General features: G+C 35.4%; 1 protein-coding gene across 1 annotated transcript; it reads right to left on the bottom strand.

Moving 5' to 3' along the window:
- Positions 1–16,751: 16,751 nt before the first annotated feature.
- LOC133030440 (uncharacterized) lies at positions 16,752–18,946 on the bottom strand. Its single transcript, XM_061103181.1, has 3 exons — positions 17,677–18,946; positions 17,181–17,611; positions 16,752–17,015 (listed from the first exon to the last, which is right to left on the bottom strand). Exons 1-3 carry the CDS (start codon positions 18,944–18,946, stop codon positions 16,752–16,754), a joined length of 1,965 nt encoding a protein of 654 aa, XP_060959164.1.
- Between the last annotated feature and the right edge of the window lie 290 nt (positions 18,947–19,236).

Genomic DNA, 19,236 nt, shown 5'->3' with positions numbered 1-19,236 from the left:
TATGCTAAATTCAAGAAGTGTGAGTTTTTGTTATCCAGTGTCTCATTTCTGGGGCACATAGTGGATAAAGATGGGATCATAGTGGATCCGACAATAATTGAAGCTGTACGGGATTGGCCAGTACCGAAGTCAGCTACAGAGGTCAGTAGTTTTATGGGTTTGGCTGGTTATTATCGTCGGTTCGTTGAGGGTTTTTCAAAGATTGATGTACCCTTAACGGAGCTGACCCGAAAGAATTAAAAGTTTGTTTGGACTGATCGGTGTGAGAAAAGTTTCCTGGAGTTAAAGCAACGCTTGATTACCGCTCCTGTACTAACTCTTCCTTCAGATAAGGAAAAGTTTGTGGTATATTGTGACGCCTCGAGACAGGGTCTCGGCTGTGTGCTTATGCAGGCTGGGAGGGTAATAGCTTATGCTTCTTGGCAGTTAAAGGAGTACGAGCAGAGGTACCCTACTCACGATTTAGAACTCGCAGCAGTGGTATTTGCGCTGAAGATTTGGCGGCATTACCTTTATGGCGAGAAATGTGAGATATACACTGATCATAAAAGTCTGAAATACTTCTTCACCCAGAAGGACTTGAATATGAGACAAATACGTTGGCTAGAATTGGTGAAGGATTATGATTGTGAGATCCTTTATCATCCTAGTAAGGCCAATGTGGTTGCTGACGCTTTGAGTAGAAAAGGTCAAAGTCAGTTGAATACTATGAAGCAAATCTCCCGACAGTTAGCAAATGAAATGACTCGAGCTCAGATTGAGTTGGTTGTAGGGCAACTGGCTAATATTACCCTGCAATCCACTCTTTTAGAGAGAATTAAAGAAGCACAAAAGCAAGATTCGGAGTTGATAAAAACCCGAGCTAGGGTTTCGGCTGGGAAGGCTAGTGATTTCTCAGTAGAGGAAACGGGAATGTTGAGATTTGGGAATCGAGTTTGTGTGCCCATGGATGAGTGTATCAAGAAAGAAATTATGAATGAGTCTCATACGACTCCTTATTCAGTTCATCCAGGGTCAACAAAGATGTATTAAGACCTGAAAGCCATGTTCTAGTGGCCAGGCATGAAGAGTGACCTTGTTGAGTATGTTGTTAACTGTCTAATTTGTTAGCAAGTAAAGGTTGAGTATCAGGGGCCTGCAGAGTTATTGTAGCCATTGAATATACCAGAGTGGAAATGGGAAGATATTGCTATGGACTTTGTGGTAGGTTTGCCTAGAACCACGAGACAATTTGACTCTGTGTGGGTCATAGTGGATAGGTTTATAAAGTCAGCGCACTTCCTACCTGTTCGGACGAATTTCTCCATTGATCAGTATGCTGAGTTACATGTTAGAGAAATTGTTCGTCTTCATGGTGTCCCAAAGTCCATTGTGTCGGATAGAGATCCGAAGTTTACATCGAGATTCTGGGAGAGTCTGCATCGAGCTATGGGTACTCAGTTAAAGTTCAGCACAGCTTTTCATCCTCAGACGGATGGACAATCCGAGAGGACCATTCAGATTTTAGAGGACATGCTACGGGCATGTGTGCTTGACTTTGAGGGATCATGGGTAAAGTACCTTCCCCTGATCGAGTTTTCTTATAATAACAGCTATCAGGAAACAATCGGGATGGCTCCTTATAAACTTTTATATGGAAGAAAATGTAGATCACCCATACACTAGGATGAAGTGGGTGAAAGAAAGTTCTTGGGTCCCGAAGCTGTTCAGAAAACAAGTGAGGCAGTTGATAAGATTAGAGCGCGAATGCTCGCAGCTCAGAGTAGGCATAAGAGTTATGCTGATCCAAAGCATCGAGATATTGATTTTCAGGTCGGGGACATGGTATTTCTCCGAATATCTCTGATGAAAGGCATAAAACGCTTTGGGAAGAAAGGAAAACTTAGCCCAAGGTTCATTGGACCTTTTGAAATCCTTGAGAGGATAGGGCAAGTAGCGTACAGGTTGGCTATGCCCCCAACGCTGGCAGCTGTACATAATGTGTTTCATGTTTCAATGCTTCAGAAGTATGTCTCAGACTCGTCCCATGTTCTGAGTTATGAAGCATTGGAACTTCAGCCGGACTTGTCATACGAGGAATAACCAGTGCAGATACTTGATAGAAGAGAGAAAGTCGTGAGAAGCAAGACAGTGGCAATGGTGAAAGTACTGTGGAAGAACAGTAAAGTAGAAGAGGCAACCTGAGAACTCGAGACGGATATGCAGCAGAAATATCCGGAGTTGTTCAGGTAAATTTCGGGACGAAATTTCTATAAGGAGGGGGTAATTGTAATACCCGGAATTAAGAAATGGATTAGCGAAACCCTAACTAGATGATTATGTATAATGGAGGAATTATATTATTATATAGTTCAATATATGTGATTTATATGAATTTTAATATATTAAAGACCCCGTTGATGAGCCAGGGGCATTTTGGTAATTATGACCCGAGAAGGGTAAAATGATGAAATTAAATTAATTACGTGCTTAATAGAACTATATTATTATATAGTGTGCCTATGTTGTCTTTTCAGGTGTGTTCTGACAGGTTGGCGCGGTATAGTCACAATCGGGAATTTCGGGCCGAACTGGGTTCGGGCCCGAAATGCAATTGGATGGAATGAATTGGCATTTTATTTGATATTTGATAATCTGAATTTTATTTGGTATTAAATATGCATGGAATGACAAAAATACCCTTGTGAGGGTGAATATGTGTGCTTTGGCCCTAAGGGCATTTTGGTCTTTTGACCTTATTTAATTTATTCTAGTAAAAGCTGAATTTTGAGTTAATGAGATGAAAATTCTGGTATTCCCTTCCCCATAACCCTCTCTCTCTCAAACCCTCTCCTTATTCTAGCTTTGATTTTGATGGGAATTGCTTGTTTTGGAGCTTGGAGTTTGTGGATTAGTGAGCTTGAAAGTGAAGGAAGTTTTAGCTAAACTTGAGGTAGCTTTTTCATATTTTGATTTTGACTTCCTTGCTGAATTTTTTTAATGATGGAATATGATTTTGGTTGTTGAAAGTGTATGTTGCATGAGGTGTTATTCTCTTGTTAGTTTGAGTTTGTTGTGTTTGAATTCATGGTAAATGATTGTTTGATCTCTAGGCAAGAATTCTAGGGTTTTCTCTTATCTTGAACTCAGGTTATTGTTGGTAATTATGGTTGAAAAATTGATGGAGTTGTTGGGTTTGAAGCTCTTGTTCAAGAGCTTGAATTTTACAAGTTTGGAACTTGATTTTTTATACTTTTGAGCAATCTGAATTTTGAGTTTAATATGTGATTTTGATGCATGAAATATGTGTTTTAGACCCTATAATATTTGCTAGCTGCTGTAAGTGGATTAATTGTGATTTTGGATGTGAAAAGCAAGCTTGAGTTCATGGAACTCAAGCTTGGTGCTTTAATGGCACTTTTTGATTTTTAGTGCAATTGTTGGGTTTAAATTGTGGAATATGTTTATTATGACATATATTGATGCTCTGGAAAGTTTGGGAATATTTGGGGATGATTTGAGTGAGTTTTGGGGGTTTAAAGATTGAGAAATTTCGTGTTCTCTGCCCAGACAACCGGAATTCCGGTTGGTTCATTCGGAATTCCGGTTGGAGTTCATCGGGAAATGCTGAATTTTGTTTCGGCCATAACTTTTGACTCGGGACTCCGTTTGGGACGTTCTTTATACCGTTGGAAAGCTCTTTTCGAGCTCTATGTGATTATCTATATTTGAAATGCAATGAATTTATTTTATGAATGTGAAATCAGGGGTTAACCCTATTTGTGAAAATCCCGGATTGTGTGACTAGGATTACCGGCACCTGGTCAGGAGCACCCGGGGATTCGAAATCTCTGCCTTTGCGGGACAACAGGTAAGACAGTAGTTGCACGTAGAGATATGCACGGTGGTGCTTATATTGAATATTATATTGGTGATAATTAGAAACCGAGATTAGGGTTATTACCCTAAAGTGAGCGGTTTAATGGCCTAGGGTTATTACCCTAGTAATTATTAATGTGTAAATGCTATGCCATGCTAAATATATTGTAATAAAGAATTATGCGCACAAGGCATAATTAAGTTAGACTCGGTAAATTAGTACCTTGAGTTTGATAGTAATGCAGTCTAGGGTTATTACCCTAGAATTTATGTGAAGGTAAGAAAGTCATGATGTACAATAATATTGCTAATCAAGTGAAAGCATGAATTAGGGTTATTAGTCTCTATAAGTGTTATTTTGAGCATGCAATAATATGTTATATGAGAGACTATTTGGTATGCAAGTTAGGGTTATTACCCTAAGATTTTATATGTTACAGTGTATATGGAATGTATGTATATATATATATATATCAAGAGTTATGTGTATAAGACATAACTTGGTTAGACCTGGTATATATTATCAGGATAAACCACTGAAAGAACGTAATGTATGGATTACGTAAATATATATGAATAGAGTTATGCGAGCAAGGCATAACCAGGTTAGACTCGGTAATTATAACCGAGATAAACCTTACTAAGGCCTTATTGTAAATAGACGTGTGAGCGTAACACGTAGGTCTATGCCACATAGACATATATAGACGTGTGAGAGCAACACGTAGGTCTATGCCACATAGACATATATAGGCGTGTGAGCGTAACACGCAGGTCTATAACAAATAGGCAAATAGTGCAGTGGCACCATTAATTATGTGATAAATATATATGTTGAGATTAAGGGTTATGCATTCAAGGCATAATCAGGTTGGACTCGGTAACAAGAACCGAGATGAACTGTTCTAAGGCCTTATTGTATTTAGACGTGTGAGCGTAACACGTAGGTCTACGCCACGTAGACATAAATAGGCATGTGAGCGCAACATGCAGGTCTGTGTCACACAGACAAATTTGAATGGCATTGTTGTTTATATAATATGGTGAGCATATTGTTGATATGTTTTATACTGTCTTGCTGGGCTTGGCTCACAGGTGCTCTACTGTGCAGGAAAGGGTAAGACTATTGCTCATCAGCCATGAGTGCAGGAGCTGGGCGAAGAATGTACATGTCCGGGCCATATCAGACCAAGCGGGTTAAGGGTCTATCAGTGATGAACTTTTCAATTCTATTTTTCCGTTTAGGTCGGCTAGGAATAAATGACTTGTAATAGCGTTTGTAAATATTTTTGGGATCCCAACTATTTTAAAAGTTTAAATATATTACAAGTTTATTTTCATTCTGTTTAATATAAAAGTTTAAATTCTGCGCTATTTTGATTAGTAATTCCGTTTAGGGGATTAGGGTTTCATAAGTATTTTGGGTAGCGTGCCTATTTATTCAGGGCGTTACATCACCCTTCTTGCCACGTATCAAACATTGATATCGACATCATCAAGAAAAGTTTCCAGGTTAACACACTTGTATTTTGGAGCCATTAGAGCTCCCTATAAATACCTCTCTCTTCCATTGAAGAAGGGGTTGGATAAGAATCATTTGTAAGGTAATTTAGAGATTCAATACAATACCATTTTCTTTTTTATGTTTTGAGCTCTTCTTAAGTTTTCATCTTCATCCCTTTGCATTTGATTTTCTAACTAAGTTTAGTTGACAAGTTTTCACCGTCAACAGTTTGGCACCGTCTGTGGGAACAACAATTGCTAGCTACGTTAGTTCCTAAACCATTCACCATCATCTTCAAGATGTCAAGACATTCCCATCGCCTCTGAGAAAATGGAGTTCACTCAGATGAAAACCAGTCGGTCACCACAGTAAGAGGACATCAACCTCTTGTCGCCGAAAAGGGACCTAGAAAGGAAAAGCAAGTGTGCTTGATGAGTTCAAGCTCTCGGGTTCACTGCTATGAAGAGGAAATAAGCGGCCTCCACCAGAAGAACAAGAGGCTAGAAACTACTGTGGCTGGTATGCAAAATGTGTTGAATGACAAACTCAAAGGCAAAACCCAAGCCCCGCATTTCCGTCACAAAAGTTTTCGAGTGGGAAACGAGATCTCAACTGCATATGCAAGAAAATGTGATTCCATGTCATCCACTAATAGCACCCCAAGAGATGAATATGGAAGGAAACTGTCCCAAGACAACTCGAGCCTACCCACTGTAAGGAGATTTCACTGAGGGAAACACCCATAACCTAAGTAAGAGACTTATCTAAGAGGTCTCATATTAGAGGGCACATCGCATATGGCTCCCCCAAGAGCATGGTCCAATGAAAACCACAAAGAAGACCAAAGTTCCCCTCACTAACCCTCGAGAGAAGATGGGCGAGAGGATGAAGGAGTTGGAGGCAGGAATGCAAGACCTACGTCGAAAGATAGCTATCGCCACACAACGAGACTTGGATGATGATGAGGATTTTGATGAAGAATTACCTCTCACGAGGGAGATTCAAATGGAGCCACAACTATTGAACTTCAAGGAGCCACAGATGACACCTTATAATGGTACCACTAACCCAAAGTACCATCTCGATGTATTTAATGAGCTGATGAAGATGAAAAAAGGTTTCATGTAAGGCAAGATGTAAATTTTTTCGTGATCACATGTAAAGGAACTGCGTATAAATGGTTCAAACGGCTAGGACCAGGGGCGATCACTGTTGGGTTTTGTGCCCTAAATAAAACCCTTTACAATCTGATTAGTTATCAATATAAGAAATTTGAAGTGATTTATGTTTGCATGAATTTTACATGCTAATGGTTTAATATGTTTATTACATTTATACACAAAATCAGTTAAATCCAGATCATATGTTTATTCACAATTACAGTATCGTCAACACAGTGGAATGTGATTGTGATCATATGAATCAAAAGACTAAGTCCCTGTTTCATCAGTGTTTTGGATTTACACTAATGTGATAATCAGCGATGATGTGTACTTACATTTGGAGTAAGTGTTATGTTCTTTCCAGGACATTAGTAAAGTATACTAGTTTCGAATGTATGGAGTATACATTGGACTGGACCGATATTGCAACTTAGTTAAGATATTATAAACTTATCGTTATATCTTTCCAAGTCAATATCAGTAGTTGATCTTAAGATTAAAAGAATCTAAATCCTCTCAACTCAGGAGTGCTATTCATGTTCTTTGATTTATTAGTTAAGCCTACTTTTGGGTCAAGGTGATACGTATATTTTGGGAACATGATAGTATGATTGAGTGGGAGTGCTGAACATAAATATGGAATCTATAGCTTCTACTGGTGTAGTGATGATTTCCTTCGAGCTTAGCAAATAGAAGTAAATGGATTAGCTCTTGTTTAAGTGACTAATTCTTAGATCACTAAACATCATTTACAGGTAGCTAAGTGTTTTAAGGGGCAAAATACATTGAGGGGTGAGAACGGTAAAATTATCCCATCTCGATGTAAATCATCTATATAGAGGATCTTTGATCACAATAAGATTATAACAATGGTTAAATGAGATAGCATATCTATATCGTGGAACATATAATATGCTCTATATAAGTCTGAGAGTGTAATTCTAAGTTCTAAGAGTGGATTCAACGAAGAATTAATAAGTAGGAATTTACTTAGTAAATTCGGTTCACTTATTAGAAGCTCAGCATATAGATTCATGGTCCCCATTCTAGTTGAGAACATACTGCTTGTAAGACTCAATAATTTATTCGTGATTAATCAATTATAATTCTAAAGTTAGACTATGTCTGATTTGTGAATTTTCACTAAGCAGGGGCGAAATTGTAAAGAAAAGAGATTCTAAGTTTATTTATTTATTAATGGACTTTATATGTCTAATTAATAATTAAATTAAATGACAATATTATTTAATAATCTATTTTAGTTATTAAATAATTAGGTTTGGCATTTAAATGGTTAGAATTGGAAAATTAGCGTTTTTGAGAAAATAGAAATAAAATTTGTAAAAACTGCAAAACCAAGTGGGGCCCATTACACACACCATGAACGGCCACTTATAGTGGTTTTTCAAATTGATATTTTCATTATTTTAATGCCAAATAATTCCTAACCTAAACCTAGTAGTTGCCTATAAATAGAAAGTGATGGCTCAGTCAAAATCATAACTTTGAATAACCTTTTCTGTCAGAAAATTTCTCTTCAGAAAAACTGAGCCTTCCCTTTCTCTTCTTTGGCCGAAATCACTCTCTCTCTTTTCTTCTTCATAAATTTCGAACCTTAGTGATAGAGTAAGTGCCCACACACAGCAAGTGGTAACTCAATCATAGAATGGAAAACTGTGAAGGATCACACACAAAGAGAAGGACATTCGGGCTCAGATCTTGATAATACTCTGTGACAGAAAGGATACAAGGGTTAGAGATCTGAGTGGAAGGAGACATTAATTCCGCTGCATCAATGTAAGGTTTTCTTAACTTTATATGTGTTTGTTTTATCGTTTTAGAAAATTCATATTTAGGATGTTAAACAATATACTTGTGAGTAGATCTAAGATCCTGGTAAAATAAATTCCAACAACTGGCCTCAGAGCCATGGTAATTGATTTTCTTGCAAGAAATTTGGACTATAAAACAATTGTTTGTTATTTGGATGGTTTCATGTTGTATTGAGTGTTATTTGATGATTGATTGATGTTTGTTAATTTTTCGTGAAAAATAATTGAAATTTTGTTTCTGAAATTATTTTTATTGGATAGTATAGAAAAAATTAAGCAAGTTACTTTTTTACAGAACTCAATTTCGATTTAATTTGAATTAGTTATGATTTTTTGAAGTTTCGGAAAAAATCAGCGTCGTGCAACAGGGCCACGCGCGCGGACAGCACGCATTCAGACAAGCTGCTCGACGAGCGCCTATCTGAAGCCCCCATCCTCGCGCGGAAATCATGCAGATTTCCCCCTGCGCCGTGATTCCTCGCCCTTGCAGCCCTTTGAGCGCGCGCGGACAGTATGCTCAGCATACTGTCTGTACAGCTCGCATTTTTTTTTTGTTTTTCTTCGATTTTTCATGCTTTTTCATGGATTTAACATGTTATTTTTATTATCATAATTAAATTAATTAATATTTTTTTTAATTTAATTCATGATATTACTGTAATTTGAATTTGAAAATAGTAAATATCTATCTTTTTGCTTAATTATCTATCTTATTTTTAAATTTGATTATATTATCTTATTTTTAAATTTAAGGTCAGATATTAAATTTTTTAAATTAAATATTTTTTTTAAATAATTTGACCTTATTTAAATTTAAAATAAGATAACTATAATCATGATATTTTAAATAGATGTAAGATATTTTGCTAACTTTTAAATTTTGTCATTTTATTTATTTAAATTAAATCTAAAATCTGAAAAAAGATATTTATTTATCTTTTTTTAATTTTTATTTATAAAATAACATTAAATATTTTAAAAGTAGTTAGCAAATTTTGAAATGATATTTAGGTTAGTTGAAACCTAATTTTTCAAAATTGTAGGTTTAATTTTAAATATTATTTTATTATTAATTTCGAAAAATAAATATTTTTTTTTAAAATTCGAAAATTAAATTTTTTATTATTTTATTATTTTTCGAAATTTAATTATTTAAAAATTAAATAAATCCTACATCCAACTATCCAGCTAACCTTGTTGCAGGAGTATGTGGTTTTAGCTTGTTTGTAAGTTTTTAAAACCTATTATTACTTGATTGCAAATAGCCATGGTTAACTTGTTGACAGATCCAATGATCTGATTTTAACTTTTTGCTCCCTTGGTCAATTAAATAATCTGTAACAAGTAAATTTTACAATCTTCTTTCATCTGTGTATGACCTAGCAACATGATAGGATCCATCCAAATGTGTGCCTGTGTGAGCCTATATGTTTATTTTATTATATAGATGCATATAGGTTGTTGCTACATAAAATGTCACACCATGATAGATTTTATTTAGGTCCATTTAGTTTTTGGATCTATTCAATTAATAACAGTTATTTATTTTAAGGTTAAATTCCTCTCTTTTGGGCCTTGTGTGAGAGTTGGGAGCCATAGAAGTGGGTACGACATACTGAACCCAACACCCCCTCACATGAACTACCCCAATTGTGAAGGCTCATTTGCTTGATTTGAATAACTGTGCTAGGTTAATTAAATTAGTTTAACCTAATAAAATTGAATTAGCAACATAATTAACTTTTAAAATATATGAAATTTATTTTCATTTTAATATTTTAAAGTTAATTTTAAGAAAAACACTTTTAGTTTTAGATATTATTTCTTGACAAACTATTTGTATTTTTCTTGTATTTAATTAAATAAAGAATTTTAACTAACTAGATTCTTTCTGGAGCTTATTTAATGAAATATTCTTATTTAAGTTATAAATTAATTATTTTAACTGATTTTTCATATCTAACTTAAATTTGAATATTTTATTTAAATTTAAAATTAAGTTGAGGAATTCTAGGCATTAGTTATTAAAGATTCTTAAGATATTTTTTAAGTTAGTTTTAAACTTAAAATGGAATATTTTTCAAAGTAAGTGGTTATAACTTAATTTTTAATATTTAATTAAATCTAAATTTGAAAATATTTAAGTTCTAGATTTTTTCTATACAACTTAAATTAGATAGTTTTCAAATTTTTGTTGAAAAGATACTTAGACAAATAAGATATTTTCTAGATAGTTATATCTAGACTGCTTATTATTTCTAATATTTAAATAGGAAAATATTATACATTGTGAAATTAATTATTTAAATAATTAATTTTGGTACAATTTAATTTAAGTATATTTTTTCCTAGTATTAAACTAGAAATTAATAATTAAGCTTTCTCTACACTTAATTATTTATTTCTTGAATTTGATACATTTAATTAAATTGAAAATTAAATATCTAAGTTGATTTTCATCATGATATTTAAATATTTATTTTTCATGACACTTAATTAAATAGAAAATTATTTTTAGGTTGAAATTTAATCTTTTTCAACTTAAATAATTTTCAAAATATATTTTTTTTTTATTTTATTAATCAATTTCGAAATCGCATTTTATTTATGCAAGAAGATTTGAACTCATCTTGAAAAATAGATTAAGTTGTAAATTAATTATTTATTTTAATTAATTCTTGGACCAACTTAAATCAATAATTTTTTCATTTATTGATTAATTTAAAATAAATGAATTAAAGTACATTATTAGAAATTGAATTAATTAGTCAAAGGAAAATCTAAATAGGTGATATTTTTGCTTGAATTATTTTTTCTAAGTATTTATTATTTAGTATTTCGAAAATATAGTTTTATACTTTATTTTTCAAAATACAATAAATATATTCTTATAAAAATTTATTTTAAGTTGCTAATTAATTTAAATTAATACAACTTAAATTAATTTTTCTTAATATTTATAATTCAAAATTACTACTAAGATGGAAATAATTCATTTTATTTCAATCACCATCTAAGTATAATTTTATAAATATTAAATTAAATTCTTATTTAGAATTTTTAATTCTAAATTCGAATTAAATGAATATATTTTATTAGAATAATAAAGAAAATACATTTTAAAGAATGAGCTTTATTATTATTAAGATATTCGATCTCCATTGTTGGTTTTACATCGCGTTTGTTTTAGTGAGTAATCCTCCCTAATGGAGGAACGTTCATTAGCAATTTCGCACCGTTTAATCTCGAAAGATAAGTAGTTTGTAAGTGTTTTATATGGTATGGATCACCCTAATGGTGGCGACCATATTTGACTTGCAAATTATGAAACAATGGTAGAAGCTCATAAGATAGAATAGCCTTGACTCTCGCCTAAACCGGAAAACGCTGGATTCTAATCTTGATCGAATAAAAGGTTGCTAGAATGTTTAACATTTTAGATGAGCTAACAACTCTATTCAATAGATGGTAGCTTTGACTCTCGCCTAAACGGGACATTGATATCAGTTTGTTGAAAAACCTTGGAAATTATTTAGGATTGTATTTTTTAGTATTTTCTCTTATCATTCCTATATGCTATATGCTTATAATTTCTGAATTGATTTTGTGTTAAACCATTATTGATTTCTATTTATTGTTTTCTATTATTTTGTAGTATCCTGTTTAATCATGATGAATTCCATGTTATCACTGTTGACTGAAAATAAGCTAAATGGATCTAACTTTCCAAAATGGAATGAGAACATTAATATTGCTCTCATAGGAGAAAGTGCCTTGTTTGTGTTAACTGAGCCGTCTCCTGAAGTGCCGGGGGATAATGCATCCAAAGCTGTGAAAGAAAAGTATGAGCGTTGGCAGAAAGCAAATGACAAAGCTCTATACTTTATGCTTTCCAGCATGGTTGACACCCTTAAAACTCGGTTTTCTAAAATCGAAAAGGCTGCTGAAGTAATGACGAAGTTAACTGAGCTATTCGGTAGGGCATCTCTTCAGTCTCGCTTTGACGCGACTAAGAAATATATCAATGCACGGATGGAACCCCATCAAAATGTGCGTGATCATGTTCTCCTCATGGCAAGTTATTTCCAAGAAGCCCAGGATCATGGTGCTGAAATGGATCATACTACTCAAGTAAGCCTTATCTTGAATAGTCTGACTCCAGCATTTCTTCCCTATACATCAAATTATGTCATGAATAAGAAGGACATAGACTTTCATGAATTAGTCAATGACCTTCAGACTTATGAAAATTTGATTGGAGGACCCAAGAAGAAAGGGAGTAAGCCTCAAAATTTTGGGAATGGTAATGGGACGGTCAAACCGGAAGCAAATGTTGCCTCTGCTTCTAAACCCAAATCGAAGAAGAAGTGGAAAAACACCAAGAAGCGTGCAAAAGCCATGAAAAACAAAAAGGCTGCTGCTTCTGGTGATACACTTAAAGGAAAGTGTTTCTACTGCAATGAGAAAGGTCATTGGAAACCCCAATGTCCTAAACTTCTTGCAAAGAAACAAGGTATTTCTTTCTATGAACTTTAAGAGTTTTAGTGAATTATTATCCAATTAGATTTATGATTCTGGACTAACTTTGTTTATTTGTTTCTTCTTCTTATAGGCCAAGCTACTTGAACTCAGATGAGTTGGATCGGAAAGCTGGACAAAGGGTGAAGTCGTCCAAGATGAAGATGAAGCTCTTTTATCTATTTTTTGAATTAATTGTTTTAGTTTAAAGACAATTTGGATTTCGAATTTTAGTGAGGGATTTTTATCTCTGTTTTTCTCATATTGTTGCAATACATTTTTTTTATTAATAAATTTTATTTTAATTTTCTATTCAAACCAATTGCAATTTATGAGATTGAACTTCATTTACTTTATCTATTACCACATTATATTTATATGTTTGTATGTGTAAGTGTTTTTATTATTGATGCAAATTCTATAATATTTACAACTCTTCATAGAGTTAGATTACATAAACACTAGAAATTATTTCTATGTTTATTAATAATTGTTAATTCTAATACAATTATTAAGAATTTGTTTAATAAAAAGATCTTTTGATCTGATAGGGGTGGAGAAAAGTTAAGAAAACTATGCAATTCAACGATCTTTTATATCTAATGAACTCTGGATTATTTTCAACTCCACATTAACTCTATTACACTTAAAGAATCATGATCTTTACAACCTTTAGGGGTGGATCATAATCTCTATATACTTAGGGGTGGAGTTTACTCCACAATACCCTATGTAACACATATTTTCTTTAAACATGGTAGTAATATAATGACTTAGTTATTATCAATATAAATCCTTGATCTTGATTGTATGTTCCAATTCGTTTTACTGTTGTAGTAAAAATTGATACCTATAAAAGTTCTTTGATAATGTTTCACACTACCTTAATTGAGTGGGAGAATTTTAAAATTCTTTAGCCATCTTCATTAGGTTGACACTTGTGATTGGAACTTAAGAACACTACTGAAAAGCAAATCTAACCATTCATGTGGATAGATATAACTTATCAGAATTATGAGAAATGAGAATAAGATACAAGAACTCTAGTTCAGTCTATTCGAATGACTTGAACTATGAATTCTTAATCCTCATAAAATTTTATGGTATCTTAATTTTGATTACTTAATCTCTGGCATGTATTTTGCACTTCAAATACTAGTCTGCTATGTTGATGACTTAGTCTTAACTTAAAGTTTCAGACTAATAAGTCACAACTAGATAACTCTCCAAACAATAAAGAGGTTAAATGCATTATTTAACCAGACATCTGCTATTGAGTGGGAGCTATCTGAGATATAATCAAATAACGAACATTAGAAGATATTCAAGAAAGGTTTATGAAAGTGATCTATATGTTAGATATTAAGGAATTGTATATCAGTTATCCTTGTATCTTCACCAACTCATTCGAAATTATGAGATGGTGGTTACTTTGGGGGTGGAGGAACTATTCTATAATAATTCAAGCTCTACCAGGGAAGAATTATAACTTTGTAAATTCGAAATTACCAGAAAGTTATTTTATTGAAGAAAAGTCTACGCTCTATTATCTCAATTCCATATTTTAAAATATGAGAGATATGTCTTCTGTTCATTCAGATGTACTTTAAAATAGTAAAGGATTTCAGTATCCCTTGATGAGTAAAGCATATAGTAAAGGATGTTTATAAAATGTATTTATGAACTAGTTTCCAGAAGTTTGGGTGGATTCAAATATACTACACTTGATCTAAAGATCAAGACATCAGATTGACTTATTTGCACACTTTGTGTAACGCCCGCATTTAAATATTTTTAAATACTAAAGTTAACTTGGTTATATTATAACTTTATAAATATATGGATCGGGATCCCGAGTATCAAAATACAATTGAAAAGCAGTTTACTAATATGTACATATAATATTTTTTTTAAAACTGGTTAGCATGCAACATCAAAATACAGACTCCAAAATAGTAAAAGACTGAAACCCTCCAGGTTGCACTGCCACGATATGTACAATCACTGCCGAGCTCTATCTCAATGTTCCTCCAGCTTTACTTTTCCTTTACCTACACAAGATAGCAAACTGATGAGCCAATAGACTCAGTAAGATATGCAAGATATATATAAAAATAATGCGATGCCGGCTCTATTATTAAGCCGTCCTGAGCTCAACAATTGAGCTCACCAAATGGATAAGAACGTTCTTAAGGGAAGTACGACTACTGTACCAATGCACTAAAGTACCAACCCTGTACTCGTGTTGGTAGAGCCTTAATTGTACTCCCGAAACTACTAAGCGTTGTACCACAGGCACAACGTACCCCCTGGTACTCGTGTTGGTAACACTGTAGCCATACAAATATGTCACACTATACTAACACTCTTAAATCACATTCATTTAGCGCTAGTAGTGCAAACATAAAAAACAAGCATACATTCATATATATATTCTTATGCTATCTTACCTCGTTCCGTGCTCAAGTGTGCCGGTCAGCCTGAGTGGAAATTGCAGCTCGACGCTTTACAGGGCCCTAAATCATAATATTGAGAACTCGATGAGAGACACGAAACACTTAACGGGGATGTAAAATCCAAACAAAGATTGACCCTATCGATAATTAGGATGCCAATACCCTAAATTACGGAAAAACGGAAAAAACTAAGGCTCGGGAAAAAGCGCAGACCGGTTGCCAACCGGAAGTCCAGTTCCTGGCACCAACCAAAATCCATGACACAAGCTCATAACAAGTCTTCAAGCATTTAAATAGTTCGCTCAGATTGCCCATCTGTTTGAGGATGAAAGGTTGTGCTGAATTTCAGATTAGTTCCCATAGCCTTTTGTAAACTCACCCAAAACTTTGATGTAAATTTAGGGTCTCTATCTGAAACGATAGATTTCGGTACCCCATGAAGACGAACAATTTCCTTTATATACAAATCAGCATACTGCTCTACTATATAGGTTACATTAACAAGTAAGAAATGCGTTGACTTTGTAAAGCGATCCACCACGACCCAAACTGAGTCGTACATTCTTGTGGTTCTAGGCAAGCTAACCACAAAGTCCATCGCAATGTCTTTCCACTTCCATTCTGGAAGTGTTAATGGCTGAAGTAACCCTGCCGGTCATTGATGCTCGGCTTTCATTTGCTGACAGGTTAAGCACTTAGTGACGTAATCCACATCCCTCTTCATCCCATACCACCAAAAATATGGCTTCAAATCGTGATACATTTTGGTGGTTCCTGGATGTAATGAGTAAGGGGTAGTATGAGCTTCTTCCAGAATTTCTTTCTTAAGCTTATTGAGCCACTCTGATTCTTTCCAACAAATCTGACTGAAGTGTCAGATTAAATAATTTTTCAGTCACCAACTCAATGTTTGCCCTAGTCATCTTTGAGGCTAACTGAGGAGAAATCATGACCATGTTGGATATCTGATCAGGTCCTTTTCGACTTAAGGCATCAGCCACAACATTTGCCTTTCCAGGGTGATACAGGATTTCACAGTCATAGTCTTTCACCAACTCTAACCACCTTCTCTGCCTCATGTTCAGATCCTTCTGAGTGAAAAAGTACTTGAGACTTTTGTGGTCAGTATATATCTTACACCTTTCACCATATAAGTAATGTCGCCAAATTTTCAAGGCGAACAACACTGCTGCAAGTTCCAAGTCGTGAGTTGGGTAACGCTGCTCATAATCTTTCAATTGTCGAGAAGCATAGGCTATGACGCTATGCACCGCATTAACACACAGCCCAAACCTTGCCTTGATGCATCACAATACACCACAAACTTCTCTTGATCAGATGGCAGGGCAAGGACAGGAGCTGTAATCAACCGTTGCTTCAGCTCTTGAAAACTCTTTTCACACTTACCTGACCATATAAATCACTGGTTCTTCCTAGTTAACTCGGATAACGGCATTGCAATCTTGGAAAAACCTTCCACAAAACGTCGATAATAACCCGCTAAACTGAGGAAACTTCGAATTTCAGTGACTGTTTTAGGTCTAGGCCAATTTTTTACCGCCTCAATCTTCCCTGGATCAACCATAATCCCGTCTTTCCCAACAATATGTCCCAAAAAGGACACTTGTGACAGCCAGAACTCACACTTTTTGAACTTTCCATAGAGCTTATGATCTCTAAGTCGCTGCATAACCATTCGAAGATGTTGCTCATGTTCTGCTACTGACCGAGAGTATACAAGAATATCGTCGATAAACACAATTACAAAATTATCGAGGAAATCCTTGAATACCCTATTCATGAGATCCATAAAGGCTGCCGGAGCATTTGTTAATCCAAACGACATAACCAGGAATTCATAATGACCATACCTGGTTCGGAAGGCTGTCTTTGGAATATCCTCCTCTCGAATTCTCAACTGATGATATCCAGACCTCATGTCAATCTTAGAAAATACCATTTTGCCCTGAAGTTGATCAAATAGATCGTCAATTCTAGGCAAAGGATATTTATCTTTAACAGTTAACTTATTCAGCTCCCGATAGTCGATACACATCCGAAGAGTCCCATCTTTCTTCTTTACAAACAGAACTGGAGCTCCCCAAGGTGACGCACTAGGCCGAGTGAACCCTAGATCCAGCATCCCTTGAAGTTGTATCTTCAGTTCCTTTAACTCAGCAGGTGCCATTCGATAGGGTGCTTTCGAAACAGGTTCTGCTCCAAGAATCAAATCAATGATGAAATCTATCTCTCGCTGAGGTGGTAACCCAGGTAATTCTTCTGGAAATACATCCAGGAATTCTTTAACCACTTATACTCTTCGGGTCCAAGTAATACATGTTTACTGGAATCCACTACCACTGCTAGAAATCCAACACATCCACTGCGTAGCAAATCCCTAGCTTTCAATGCTGAGATTCTTGGAACACGAGAACCTTGGACCGAACCAACAAAGACAAATGGTTCCTCATTCTGCGGTTCAAAAGTTACCATTTTTCGTTTACAATCAATACTAGCAGAATATTTAGACAAAAAGTCCATACCAAGTATGATGTCGAACTCGACCAATGGTAAGTCCACAAGATCAGCGCTCATTTCTTTATCTTCAATTCTAATTAACACTGATCTAACCCACTTTCTTGAAATAACTAATTCCCCATTAGGCAACAGGGTCCCAAACCCCGTCTCAAAAATATCACTAGGTCTATCAAGCTGATCAAGAACTCTTGATGACACATAAGATCGAGTAGCACCCGAATCAAATAAAACAGTACAGACAAAACCCTTGATTAGAAGCTGACCTGAAACTACTGAAGGGCTGGCAGCAGCATCAGCCTGAGTTATAGCAAATACACGAGCAGGTGCAGGCGCATGTTTGACCTTAGGCTTTGGTTCCTCTTTCTTCAACTGAGGACAGTCTTTCTTGAGATGCCCCACCGAACCACACTGGAAGCAGGCTCTCCGGTTACAAGTCCCGGGGTGATGCTTCTTGCAACGCGGGCACTCTGGATAGGAGTAAGTCTGACGCCCCCCTCTATTCTGATTTCCTCTAAACCTTTTTCCTTGCCCTGAACTTCCCGAAGATGGGAAAGTTCTTTTCTTCTGCTCAAAAGTAGAATCAACACTCTCTTCTCCAGAGCCAGAAATAGGGAGAGTAGTGGTCCCACCGACACCAAGAGGCTCTCGGGTTTCTTGCAAAAACTTAACTGCTCCTTCAGCTCGAAGAGCCTTGTGAACCATTTCTGCATAAGTTGTGGTATCATTCGTTGTAATAACCAAATCATGCCGGATCTTGGCATTTAGTCCAGCCAAGTACTTCTCCTTCTTGCTAAAATCTGTTGGTACAATTCCAGAGGCTAACTTAGCCAAGCGATCAAACTTGGTTGTGTATTCAGTCACAGACATTCCCTCTCCTTGTACCAACTCAAAAAATTCTTTCCGCTTTGCACTGCGAACTACTTCATTATAGTATTTAGCATTGAACAATGCCCGGAACTCCTCCCAGGTCATTCTGGCCACATCCCTGGTGAGGGATACCATCTCCCACCAAATCAAGGCATCCTCTTGAAATTGAAACGTGGCACATGCCACTCTGTCATTTCCGACCACTCCCATGAAATTCAATATTCTTTCGATAACGGTCAACCACTGTTTAGGCTTAAGAGCATCAGGACCTCCCAGAAATACTGGAGGTGCTTGCTATCTGAATCTCTCATATAAAGGCTCCATACAATTACCAGCAACATGTTGCTCAGCTGGCACCGCAGGGGCTGCAGGAACTGCAGCAGGCGGTTGCGGGGGAAGCTCAACAGGAGCATCCCGTTGCCTGAGTCGTCGGATCTCTTCTTCTTGTTGCTCAATTCTAGTTTGCATCTCAGAGAACCTTTGTTCCCAATCAACCGGGG

Source organism: Cannabis sativa, chromosome 8, assembly GCF_029168945.1.
Source record: "Cannabis sativa cultivar Pink pepper isolate KNU-18-1 chromosome 8, ASM2916894v1, whole genome shotgun sequence".
Taxonomy (NCBI): Eukaryota; Viridiplantae; Streptophyta; class Magnoliopsida; order Rosales; family Cannabaceae; genus Cannabis; species Cannabis sativa.
This window is presented reverse-complemented; position numbering and strand designations above follow the sequence as displayed.